Source organism: Lithobates pipiens, unplaced genomic scaffold (genome assembly GCF_037356315.1).
Source record: "Lithobates pipiens isolate NorthernLeopardFrog02 unplaced genomic scaffold, aLitPip1_a1.2 Scaffold_8, whole genome shotgun sequence".
NCBI classification, from domain to species: Eukaryota; Metazoa; Chordata; class Amphibia; order Anura; family Ranidae; genus Lithobates; species Lithobates pipiens.
Genome location: NW_027507903.1, coordinates 505341974 through 505354505, shown reverse-complemented (window position 1 = coordinate 505354505; position 12532 = coordinate 505341974). Strand labels below are relative to the sequence as shown.

General features: G+C 40.6%; 1 protein-coding gene across 2 annotated transcripts in view; it reads right to left on the bottom strand.

The window, feature by feature from the left end:
• Window positions 1-12532, bottom strand: part of KDM7A (lysine demethylase 7A) — a 136989-nt gene that overhangs the window by 20710 nt on the left and 103747 nt on the right. For both annotated transcript variants that reach the window (XM_077469291.1, XM_077469292.1), the window contains exons 8-11: window positions 8564-8651; window positions 5828-5934; window positions 4386-4477; window positions 3535-3624 (exon numbers count right to left, since the gene is read on the bottom strand). In XM_077469291.1, coding sequence (XP_077325417.1) covers window positions 3535-3624; window positions 4386-4477; window positions 5828-5934; window positions 8564-8651 — 377 coding nt within the window. The remainder of the gene's footprint in view (window positions 1-3534; window positions 3625-4385; window positions 4478-5827; window positions 5935-8563; window positions 8652-12532) is intronic.

Below are 12532 nucleotides of genomic sequence, written 5' to 3'. Positions count from 1 at the left end.
GTGTCACTGATCCCCAAAAAGTGTCAGAATGTCCGCCGCAGTAGCGCAGTCTCACTATCTCACTACAAGGTCACTGACCACGACATTACTGGTAAAAAAAATAAAAATCTCAATTTGTAGATGCTATAATTTTTGCGCAAATCAATATAAGATTGGGAATTTTTTTTCATATGTAGCCGAATACACATTGACCTAAATCTACAAAGAAATTCATTTTTTTTTCATTGGATATTTTATAGTGTTTCTAGCACAAAAAATAAAATGTAGAGGTGATCAAATATTACCAGAGGAAAAAGGGACATTTTATTTGGGTATAGTGTCGCATAACCATACAATTGTCAGTTAAACTAACGCAGTGCTGTATTGCAAACAATGGGCTGGTCACGAGGAAGGGGCGCGGGGGGGCTGAATCTTCCGCAGGTTAAGTGGTTAAAGTTCAAATGGAAATTCAAATATTTAGATATGCTCCACTAGTAAATGAGCTTTAAAACAAATCTTCGCTGACCATTGTAGCCACTATGGAGCAATGTACCTCCATTTACAACAGAAGCAGTGGAGCGCTGCAAATTGCTCTCTTAGCAGGTCAGCCTGCTCCCCCTCTCAACAGTGGCTCAGGGGCCTTCTAACCTCCAATGTAAACATAAAGCAGGTTCTCCGAGGGGTGGGGGGATAAAGGAGTCACTGCTCGATAGAATTGCACATTAGACTAGGCTATGTTTAGAGCGGAAGCAGGATAAGAGCGGAGCCACTGAATCATTTCTGCGAGGGGGGGGGGGGGGGGGAGAGCAAAGGAAACTAAGATGTTGAATCACTGGTGGGAAGGTGAAGCCACAATGCAGAGCTAATGCAGAAAGTGGAGGGGAGCAAAGATGCTGAGAGCGCTAAATTGAAAGATTCCAGAGTTGTGAATTTTGAGGAAGAATTGCTTCACAGTGCCTGCAGCTACACAGGTTACTGATGAACAATTTCAAAGCTTATTTACTTTTGTTCATAATAGGTTAATACTTGAATGTCCACAGCCTAGAAGCAGCTACACACCAAGGTAAAACACTGCAGTAATAACTACGCGTCGGTGCTCACAAAAAAAAAAAAAAAAAAAAAAATATTATAATAATTGTATCATTGAACACTGAAAACATTGTACTTTCCCTTTAAGTGTGTTTTTTTCTCTCTAATATACGGGTCAATATTATCAGAAAATATTTAAAAGACAAAGTCAACACATTATCGATTGTCTATCTTCACAGCACTCCTGATGCCTGTCCAATCAAAGAAATCACAGAACAGCGCAAACGCATTACTTGTACTGAAAAGCAGAAGTGTGTTTGTCTATAATACACCAGCGGGTCTTACAATCATTATAGATCTGTCTCTCTGTAGGGCTGAAGTGGCAATTTCATAATCTGTTGGGAACTGCGGTCCTGAGATGCTCTATGTGCTGGATAATTGAATTTACAGCTCCCCTGACAAAAACCAATGCAGGAAGCAGAACAGTCAATATGAAATGGTTTTTGTTCCACTATCAGGCGGAGAGACATTTAAAGGGGAAAGAATGTGCACTTCTGGTAGGCAATCATTTTGTGCATTTAATTTATGAACTTGGATATCAATATTTTTGGCTTCTACCAACATTGACTAATTGTCATTGTGTAAAAGGGCATCCTTACTGCACAGCAAAATTCAGGTAGGCATTGTATTCAGGACCATCAGGGTTAAGCTGGCCAGAGACTGTTCAAATCTCTGCCGGTTCCAGCATGAACTGGCCAAGATTCGAACCAAGTATGGGCAGGCTTAATGTACCCAAGTTTTACTTGCGATTATTGCTAGCAAAAACTACACGAGACTGCTGTTGTGTTAGAGCCAACACTTCCTATGGAAAAACTAAATCCCGCAAATCCTGGGTCTCAGTCTAGGGATTGTGCAGGTAAGAGCTACACAATTAAATCTGATAGACCCAGGCAAGCAGCACATTCACAGGCACACTCACTCATGCAACCAGATGTGTTTCATCACTTCCACACTTGTGATGCAACACTGCTATGCATAAGGCATGCATTGGACGCTGTAAATAAAAAATATGACTAATGGTGCACTGTTCCTTTACCCGCTTAAGGACCGCCCACACCGATGTACGCCGGCAGAATGGCACAAGCACATACCTGTACGTTGCTCTTTAAGTGGCCAGCTGTGGGTTGCGAGCGAGTCACTGGCTGCGTACTCGTGACCCGGTTCTGAGCTCCGTGACCATGGCCGTCACAGAGCTGAAGAACGAGGAGAGGTAAGCGTAACCAAACCTCTCCTCGTGCTTCCTACTGAGCCCGCCACTGATCGTCTTTCCCTATAACAGGGAACAGACTATCAGTGACGTCAGATGCCAAGCCACATCCCCTACAGTATCAAAACCACACACACACACACACTTGACCCCTACACTGCCCCCTAGTGGTTAACTCCTTCACTGCTAGTGACATTTTTTATTGCACGGATTGCTGTATTAATGCCAATGGTCCTAAAAATGTATCAAAATTGTCCGATGCGTCTGCCATAATGTCGCAGTCACAATAAAAATAAAAAATAAATAAAAAAAAAAACCGCTGATCGCCGCCATTACTGGTAAAAAAATAAAAATAAATAAATAAAACAAAAATTTAAAATGCCATAAAACTATCCCCTACTTTGTAGACGCTATAACTTTTGCACAAACCAAATAAACGCTTATTGCAATTTTTTTTACCAAAAATAAGTAGAACACGTATCGGCCTAAACTGGAGGGAAAAAAATGTTTTTTTATATATTTTTGGGGGATGTTTATTAAAGCAAAATGTAAAAAATGTGTTTTTTCAAAATTGACGTTTTTTTTGTTTATAGAGCAGAAAATAAAAACCGCAGGGGTGATCAAATACCACCAAAAGAAAGCTCTATTTGTGTGTGGGGGGGGGGTGCCAATTTTGTCTCGGAGCCACGTCGCAGGACCGCGCAATTGTCAGTTAAACAACGCACTGCCGAATCGCAAAAATGGGCTTAGTCCTTTAGCTGGAAAATGGTCCGGGGCTTAAGTGGTTAAATAGTGAACTTATGCAATGATAAAATAAAGTGATCAAACTTAAAAATTGTGTATGAACAATGATCAAAAATAGGTGATGCAAAAAAAACCACAAGTGCATTAATCAAATATCAATATACAAAAGATAGTTAACCACTTCAGCCTCAAGAATTTACCCCCTTCCTGACCAGGCCATTTTTTGCGATATGGCACTGCGTCACTTTAACTGACAATTGTGCGGTCGTGCAACGCTGTACCCAAACAAAATTTTCGTTCTCTCCCCACTCTCGGGCTGCATTTCTAAATAGTGGACATTTCAAGATCAAATAAAATGCAGATGAAGGAGCATTGTAAATTGTGTGAAAAATAAAAGCAGAAAATTACATTTCAGAATCGCCTTCTCTTTAACATGTTTGGTAAAATACAACAGTGTTGTAACACATGCAGGTTTTAAGCAATAAAAAATAAAATTAATTGTTCTGTTCTCTTACCTCTACAGAGCGAATTACTTTAGACAGCTCTTTAATCAGATGCCCAGGTCGGATGTTGTCTGGGATTTCAAAAGCATGCTCTGCTACAGACTTAAAAAAAAAAAAAAAAAAAAAAAAAAAAAAAAAAAATCCATCAGCCCTTGTCTACCTCAAGCTTAAACCCAATTAAACATTAAGTTAGAAACACCCAAATACATTCCAGATGTATCCAAAGAGAGAGTTTAAAAAGTCTTATAGTTTTCTTTACAAAGCAGCTGCAGCTTGAGTAGAAAAGTATATTCCCTGCCAGCATTCAGCAGAGAAGAACCCTTTCTCTGTGTAGAAGCAGTGGAAACTTTGCATAGAATTTGTTTTGATGATTGTAGAGCCTGACTAAGCAGGGGGCATGTTGGACCCCTATAGGATGCTGGCATGGGAAAAGCTTTTCTGAGACTATGGCCAATTTCTAAAAAACAAAACAAAAAAAACACACAGAACATTGCACAATTTGTTTACCTGGAAGGTTTTTATTTTGGTGTAAACCGACAAGTCAATTGGGGTTTAAAACCATGTAATTAGGCATTCATGTTGACTAGCTGGCCACCAAGTGCTGGGGAATTTTTGCACTTTAACTTTCCACAGCCATCTGTCCCTTCCGGAAGGTTTTTACAATAGGTCTCAGATCACACAAGCACTGCCTCTAACTGAATTACCATTTGTAACCAAGATTATGGGTTTAAACGGCATAGATAGTGCCGCTACTGTAAATTGGGTTTTATCGCAACAAAAACCGTTAAGAATCTTTATATATATATATATATTGTTCAGTCATGACTCTTCATGCAGGAACTCTAATTCCAAAGTAAACTCACTTCTTTTTTCATCCAGCTTTTCAGTGCAGTAATTAATGCTTTCACACCTTGCTTCAGATAGTTTGGAGGATGGAAACCATCTTCTCTTAGCTCTACAGTAAGGAAAGCAAAATTCAGTCAGCTTGTGCCACGTCAACACTGGCTAATCTACTCAAAAGGGAATGTAAAAAGACTAGGCATGCCAATATAATTTGTAATTAATAATACACATGGGGGCAACTGTATTGGCTCATTAAAATTCCAGGTTCTTATTCCTGCTTTGCAGCATTACTCAACGGTTTTGTTTACTGATCAATATTACAAACTATGTCTGTCTATGCGTTGACCAACGCACTGAAAGCAATGCACTCCGTGTGACCAATATCCTACCTCAACAGCGAATAGAGTCCGAGAAATTGTACTGAGCCATACATGGATTGAAAATTTGGCTGGTTCAGGAGGAAGTGGCCGGATTTCAATCCACATATGGGGGTCCAGTGCATTACCATACCTTTAAAGAGGGGTGGGCTCCCTCCAGGAATACCTGCGCGCAATCTGCCATTATATATGCATTCCAACTATGAAGGCTCAACATTTATAAAAATTAGGACTGCAGTACACTAGGGTACCATGAAGTGGCCCTGCAGCCTACACATACATTTGCAAAAGTATGCAAACTAAACGCCTGACTTTAACGTAAACTGTTAGGACAATTTGGTTTGTTTTAGGCTGGTTAAGTGAGCTGGGAATTTTTTTTTTTTTTTTTTTTGTCGTTTTGACATGCATCTCCCTTCCACGTGCTCCTTGCTGCAAAAGGCCAATTATAGGTTGGAAAAACAAAAGGGGAGCCGCAGCGCAATCATCAATGGAAGCACAAGTCATTTAAAACAATGATAAAAAAAAAAACTTACATCTAGGTAAGCAGATGGCTGTGTCAGGTGAGAAAGCTTCTGTGGTCGGCGTGGCTGGCAGAACCGGCTGTCGTGCACGGATTGCCGAAGCCGCAGAGGGAGTTGGAGGTGGTAGCGGTGTCTCCTTCAGGATGAGTGACAAGCCACGGGGGTGTTAGGGGGCTTTTTTTTTTTTTTTTTTTTTTTTTTAAGTTTTTGCTGTTTTTTTTTCTCTTCTCCTAACATTTCATGTGTATAAACAATTGAGCACAGAGATACTTGCTTTTCTTTCAGATATATGTTGGGTGGTTGCCATTTGTACTGCCTGGATAAATAGTCGTTATCAGCATCAAGCTCAGGCAGGGGATAAGTCAGCCTCCATAGGGGCCTTTACAGCCTTACATTGGGCTGACATTTCTGCTATGACAGGGAGAAAAATGCCCATAGTAACAGCACACATAGCTATACATGAAAGGTAAATCTGTAGGCATTATTAAAAAACTGTAGAGAGGAGATTCAAATTTTAACCAGTGTCCATTCCTACCCGGTTCTTCAAGTTAGATGAAATTTTACCTTTTAAAGTTTCAAGTAAGTTTTTGGCCACAAACCAACAAATCGCCTCGAAAAACGGGAACTTGAAGAGATCTGGGGTCTTCAGTCTTTTTTCCATCTCATAACACCTGAAGGGGAGAACAATCAGTCTTTACTAAAACGAGAAAGTAAAACCACAAGAAGCAATTTTTAACCCCCATTAATTTTTTTTTTTTTTAAGGTAATGTGTTTTGAATGCATTTCATTATGGTCAGAACTATAAATAAATCTAGAAGAAGAAGAAGAAAAAAAAAAAAAAATAAAAAAAAAAAGTTAACCGCTTCAATACCAGGCCTATTCTGGCACTTCTCTCCTTCATGTAAAATTTTTGCTAGAAAATTACTCAGAACCCCCAAACATATGTGTTTTTTTTTTAGCATGCACCCTAGGGAATAAAATGGTGGTCATTGCAACTTTTTATCTAACACTGTATTTGCGCAATAGTTTTTCAAATGCTTTTTTGGGGGAAAAAAATGGTTTCATGAATAAAAAAAAAAAAAAAAAAAAAATAGTAAATTAGCCCAATTTTTTTATAAAATTTGTAAGACGTTACGCCGAGTAAATAGATACCCAACATGTCATGCTTTAAAGTTAATCATGGAGTGCTAGAATTGTTGCACGTGGAGATACCACTTCTGAGCGCGAGCTACCGGGGACAGGGGCGTTTTAATTTTACTTAATTAAAAAAAAAAAAATTTTGATCACTTATTCCTATCACAAGGAATGTAAACATCCCTTGTAATAGGAATATATTTGACAGGTCCTCTCCCCCAGGCTGGAAAGCATGAGACTGGGGAAAAAAATTTCCCCAATCTCATGCCGACAGCCACGATCGCAGATTTGTTTACTTCCAGGTACCTCAGACGGTCATAGAGATGACGGGTGACCATCTGGTCACTGGAAATCTCTACGCTCATCCGGCAGCGGGCGATTCTTTCTCCGGGCCCCGATGGCACAGGAGAGCCCGGAGAAGCACCGGATCCCCCTCCCATTGCCTATAAAAACGATCAAGCGGTGGAACTGCCACTATGATCATTGTTATTGTGCACAGAATCGCTGGCCGAAAAGATTGATATCTGAATGGTGCCTGTATCTATAGGCATCTTTCAGATATCACTGCACAAACCAGAGGACGTCATTTTACTATGGACGGGTATTGAAGTGGTTAAAGTAAGGCAAGTTAACCTTTTATCGCTGGCCAATCGGTTTTCTTTTTTGTTTAAAAATAACATGAAACATGTCATACTTACCTGCTCTGTGTAGTGGTTTTGCAAAGAGCAGTCCAGATCCTCCTCTGGTCCCTAGTCGGTACTCCTGACCCCCCCCCCCCCCCCCTCCTGCTGCTGCATGCCCCCACAGCAAGCAGCTTGCTATTTGGGCACCTGAGTCACAGCTCCCCGTGTTCAAACATGGAATTGCAGCCCAGCCCCACCCACTTTTTCTCCTGATTGGCTGACTGATGGACAGCAGCAGGAGCCAATAGCGAAGCTCTGCTGTATCAGCCAATGAGGGGAGTCCCGGGCAGCCGAGACATTTGTGCTACATCGCTGGATCTAGGAGGACCTCTGGAATTAGGGGGGCTGAGGAATAGAATGCATTAAGATAAAAAACCTTCTGCCTTCACAATCACTTTAAAGAATTCTTGGACTTCACAATCATGTGACAACTATGATTCGCTCTCACAGTGATAATGTAATCAGGAGACCCTCCGATTGGCCCCTAATTGTTACCAAGTGATCGGAAGTGGTCAGTGACAATGCAGTTGCAATGCTGGGGTCATGGAATGAAAGCACCAAAAAGGAAGATTGTTTGCCCTTTTACAACTAGAGGTCATTGAGGACTAGATGCTTATTCCCAATTTAGCAGCATCAATATGTGCTTTTTTACATTGAGTTCTCAATGGGACAACAAACAGTGCTTTGCCCCATCTCCCCAAGTACCCTAGCTGCAATGTCAGACAGGGTGCCCCTCTTTTTTTTTTTAACAAACTTTAATGAACAAAAGGTTATAGATTTTAATTTTAAACTAATTGTATTTGAGACTTGCAATATTAAAATAGAGGACCACCCTCATGATGCAGTGGCATCTGCAATCTAAAGGCTTATTTTAGCCAAGAAACCCTAAATCCTGCATGGGATCACTGTTACAGCTGGCATAGTGATCACATGATTGGGAAACGGTCAGTTTAGTTTCTGATAGTAGTGGGGACAAGAGTGGTCAGCCGGGATGGTGACCCACCAGCTACATGGTGTTGGCTGGTGGTTCAAAAAAAGATAAGACATTTATAAAAATATCTCAATCATGAGGCACTATGCTGGAAAACTGGATAGGAAGAATAACTTATCTGAGCAACATGCAGTCAAGGGGAAATTAGGTCTTCACAAATTATTTTGGCAAACAGGTTTGTTCTAAAGAAAACTAAGAAGTGGCCGCACATCCATAAAAAGATGAAACATGATATAAACGATCCAAAGGTGAGCACCTTTGGATCATTTGTGTATCAGGTTTCATCTTTTTATGGATCTTCAATAAAGTCATTGTTTATAATCCATGGATGTGCGGCCACTTCTCTTCCGGTTTCTATGAATTCTTCTGGCGGGCATCCAGATTTGTACAGCAGCATATGAGATCCCACAGGCTGCTTAGGAGCAGTGTGTACCCAGCTTTCTCTTTCATTAGGTTTATTCTAAAGTATAGAAAATGTAGAGGAGAACTCACCTGAGCTGCATGCCAATGTTTAGGTTGTGCAAAAAGTTCCCACCAAAGGCCATGCAATCCTGAGACGTGAGCACAGCGTGAATCCAACCTGCATCAAGAAACCACCAATCAGAAACTGCCCTTTATAGAGAGTGGATCTCTTCAACCAAGAAATCAATTATTCTGAAGATCGCAGAAACAAAAAGTTACCTTTTACCTACTAGTTGTAGACCATTTATGATGCTGGCGATTAATGAAATGTGCTCTACAAAGTGTTAGCTCGCAAAAAATGACCTTTCTGTAATAACAGCTATCCTTTGATACTCTGCTCTAGTCAAATGACCTACAACTTGGCCCTTAGAAGTTCTGCATTGCAGACACCATCAGCCTTCATTTACATGCAGACAGCTGAAAGTCCTAGCATTAGATCAAGGACTGATGAAGCAGTTCTAGGTTAGGATTGACACAGGTAAGTTTATGTTCATTCCAATAGATCCTCTTCCTCAATGATCAAAGCAGAACTATTCTAGTTTAGGGCCTCATGCACATAGGGTATGTTTCCTGTTGCTTTGAGGTGCATTGGGGAGTTTATTTTTTTTACAGCTTAAAAATGCCTCTGTGTTATTCTATGTTGTATAATTGAATAAGTAGTGGCACCAAAAAATGAATGCGATTTTATCCGACAATGAGGTCTGTGTAATGGCAGACATGGGAAAGGCATACAATGGAGCTCTGGAAGAAACTACTTTTTTCTCTACCACCATTAACATACAGTGCCTTGAAAAAGCATTCATACTCCCTTGAAAAATTTTACACATTTTGTCATGTTACAACCAAAAATTTAAATGTATTTTATTGGGCTTTTATGCAGATAGACCAACACAAAGTGTAGAAAATTTCAAGGGGTGTGAATACTTTTTCAAGGCACTGTACTGTAAGCTTGATCCCTGGCTGTACAACTGCCACAATGTAGTGATGTGGCAATTTTGTAAGCTCTCCATCAACTTTCGACAACCATATTAAGAGAAAAATTTTTTTTTTTTGAGAGAGAGGGAGTCCTAGCAAATTCAGGATGCCACGTCCCCATATTAGTGAATACAACAAAGAAAAACAGGGGGGGCCAAAAGAGGGCTGGGGAATCACCAACCCCCGGGACTTTAACGGTATCCAATCCGAAAAATTTTTAACCAAGAAAGAAATCTTGATATATAAAATATTACAATTTTATTCAAGCTATACACAATTTTGGTTTAGACATTCATAAAAACGATGATTTGACATCAATTTTTGCAAGAAAAGGCATATTCATATTTAATCTCATTTTTCACCGAACAAGACAAGTGAAGAAAAGGCAAGCTGCAATCATTCTCAACATGTTTCGCCCGGAATGGGCTTCTTCAGGAAAAACTGATTGAGCAGCCAACAAAGCGATATTGCCAATGCTCCAAAGAATTCAAAATATTAGACAGAAGTCATTCTAAGACAGTGTTTAAGAAAAATCTCTGTTTGTTGTAGCGAAAAAACGCACAAATCAAAATGAAGTTTGTCGCCTAGTGGGAATCATACTGGAGAAATTGAACCAATGAGGATTGTTGAAAAAGGTTATGTAAATTTCCAAATAGGTCAAAGTTACACTCCATATAGTATATTGGAAATAGATGTAGTAGTTAAAGCCGTTAGTTGGCTGTCTGGTGTGTGCATACTATGCATCCAATTCCCACAATTGCCAAGGTGAATATGCCTTTTCTTGCAAATTGATGTCAAATCATCGTTTTTATGAATGTCTAAACCAAAATTGTGTATAGCTTGAATAAAATTGTAATATTTTATATATCAAGATATCTTTCTTGGTTAAAAAATTTTCTGATTGGATACCGTTAAAGTCCCGGGGGTTGGTGATACCCCAGCCCTCTTTTGGCCCCCCCTGTTTTTCTTTGTTGTTTCGACAACCATAGTCAAGAGGAATACAGTTTTTCCCAGAAACCAAAACAGGACTGGTGAAAAAAAATCTGAATGTTTTTCACCCCAGAACCTTTTTTCCTTTCAAAGGGTTATTAGAAAGCTTCTGAAATTGTCATAAAATGTACATGTGTATGGCCAGCATTACGTGAAATGCAGAACTATGCTGCATATTACCCGATACAAGAGCTTTCCGCCCCTTACATGCCATTGGCTAGTTTTCATGTCACTCACTTCTCTACAAAAAGAGCAATAAGTATCTGTTAATTCCCCCTTCTTTCCTTAAAGCGTTTCTAAACCCAGGACCCTGCATTCACTATATATGATCTCCCATAGTATACAACATGGAAATGCAATTTTTGTAAATTAAAACTGCTAAATACACTCCCCAGCCACTAATGGGTACACCTGTTCAATTGCTTGACAAATTGCTAATCAGCTAAACACATGGCGGCAACTCAAAGCATTTAGGCATCTAGATGTGGTGAAGTTCAAACCGAGCATCAGAATGGGGAAGAAAGGGGATTTAAGTGACTTTGAACGTGGCATGGTTGTTGGTGCCAGAAGGGCTGGTATGAGTATTTAAAAAAACTCCTGATCTACTGGGATTTTCACACACCACCATCTCTAGAGTTTACAGAGAATGGTCCCAAAAAGAAAATATTCAGCGAGTGACAGTTGTTAGGCCTAAAATGCCTTGTAGATGTCAGGACAATGGGCAACAGTAACGCAAATAACCAATCGATACAACCAAGGTATGCAGAATATCACCGCTGAACACAACACATCGAACCTTGAAGCAGATGGGCTGCAGAAGACCACACTGGGTGCGCCACCTACTGCCAACACACAGGAAACCGAGGCTACAAGTTGCACTGGCTCACCAAAATGGAATAATAGATTAGGAAACGTTGCCTGGTCCGAGTCGTCTAGATTTCAGCTGTGACATTCACATGATAGGGTCAAGCATTTGGAGTAAACATGAAAGCATGGATCCATCCTGTCTTATAAAATGTTCGGGGTGTGGGGGATATTTTCTTGGCACACTTTGGGCCCCTTAGTACCAATTGAGCATTGTTTAACCACCTCAATACAGGGCACTATCACCCCCTCTGTCCAGGCCATTTTTCAGCTTTCAACGCCGTCACATTTTGAATGACAATTGCACGGCCAGGCAACACTGTACCAAAATTTTTAATCATTTTCTTCACACAAATAGAGCTTTCTTCTGGTGGTATTTAACCGGTTGCCGCCCGCCCACTGTCATGATGGCGTCCCAGAACAGCCACTCTCGCGGGGGCGAGCGCAGCACGGCAATCGCGGCCATGTCGTGTTGCTAGGACATGGTGTGACCCCGATTTGTGGAAAGAGCGTCCGCGGCTCTTTTAACATGTGATTGGCTGTGTGCAATCACAGCCGGTCACATGTAAACAAGTGCCGGTAATCGTCGCTCCTCGCCACACACTGTCAAGCTGATCAGCGGCATCTCCATGCAGGGTGACATTTAGTAATGTAATCAGGGCACTGATCAGTGTCACCATACAGTGCCCACCAATGCTAGCCATCAGTGCCCACAAGTGCCAGTCAGTGCTGGCAGTGACGCCCAACAGTGCAACATATGGGCACTGATATGTGGCACTGTGGGCACTAAGGAGGCACCAACATGACGCACTTATGGGCACTGATAAGTGCCGCCTCATCAGTGAAGGAGAAAAATTACTTGGTAACAAAATTCACTGACAGAAAAAAAAGTGAAACATTTTTCAAAATTTTTGGTCTCTCTTGTAAAAAAAAAAAAAAAAAACAAAAAAAAAACACAGCAGTGATTAAATACCAAAGAGCTCTATTTGTGTGAAGAAAATGCCAAAAAATGTGTTCGGGTACAGTGTATCATGACCGCGCAATTGTCAAAGTGCGACAGCGCTGAAAGCTGAAAAATGGCTTGGGCGGGAAGGGGTTTGTAAGTGCCTGGTAGGCAAGTGGTTAATCTCTGCTGGGTCTTTTTGGTAAAAAAAAGAAAATCAATGTTTT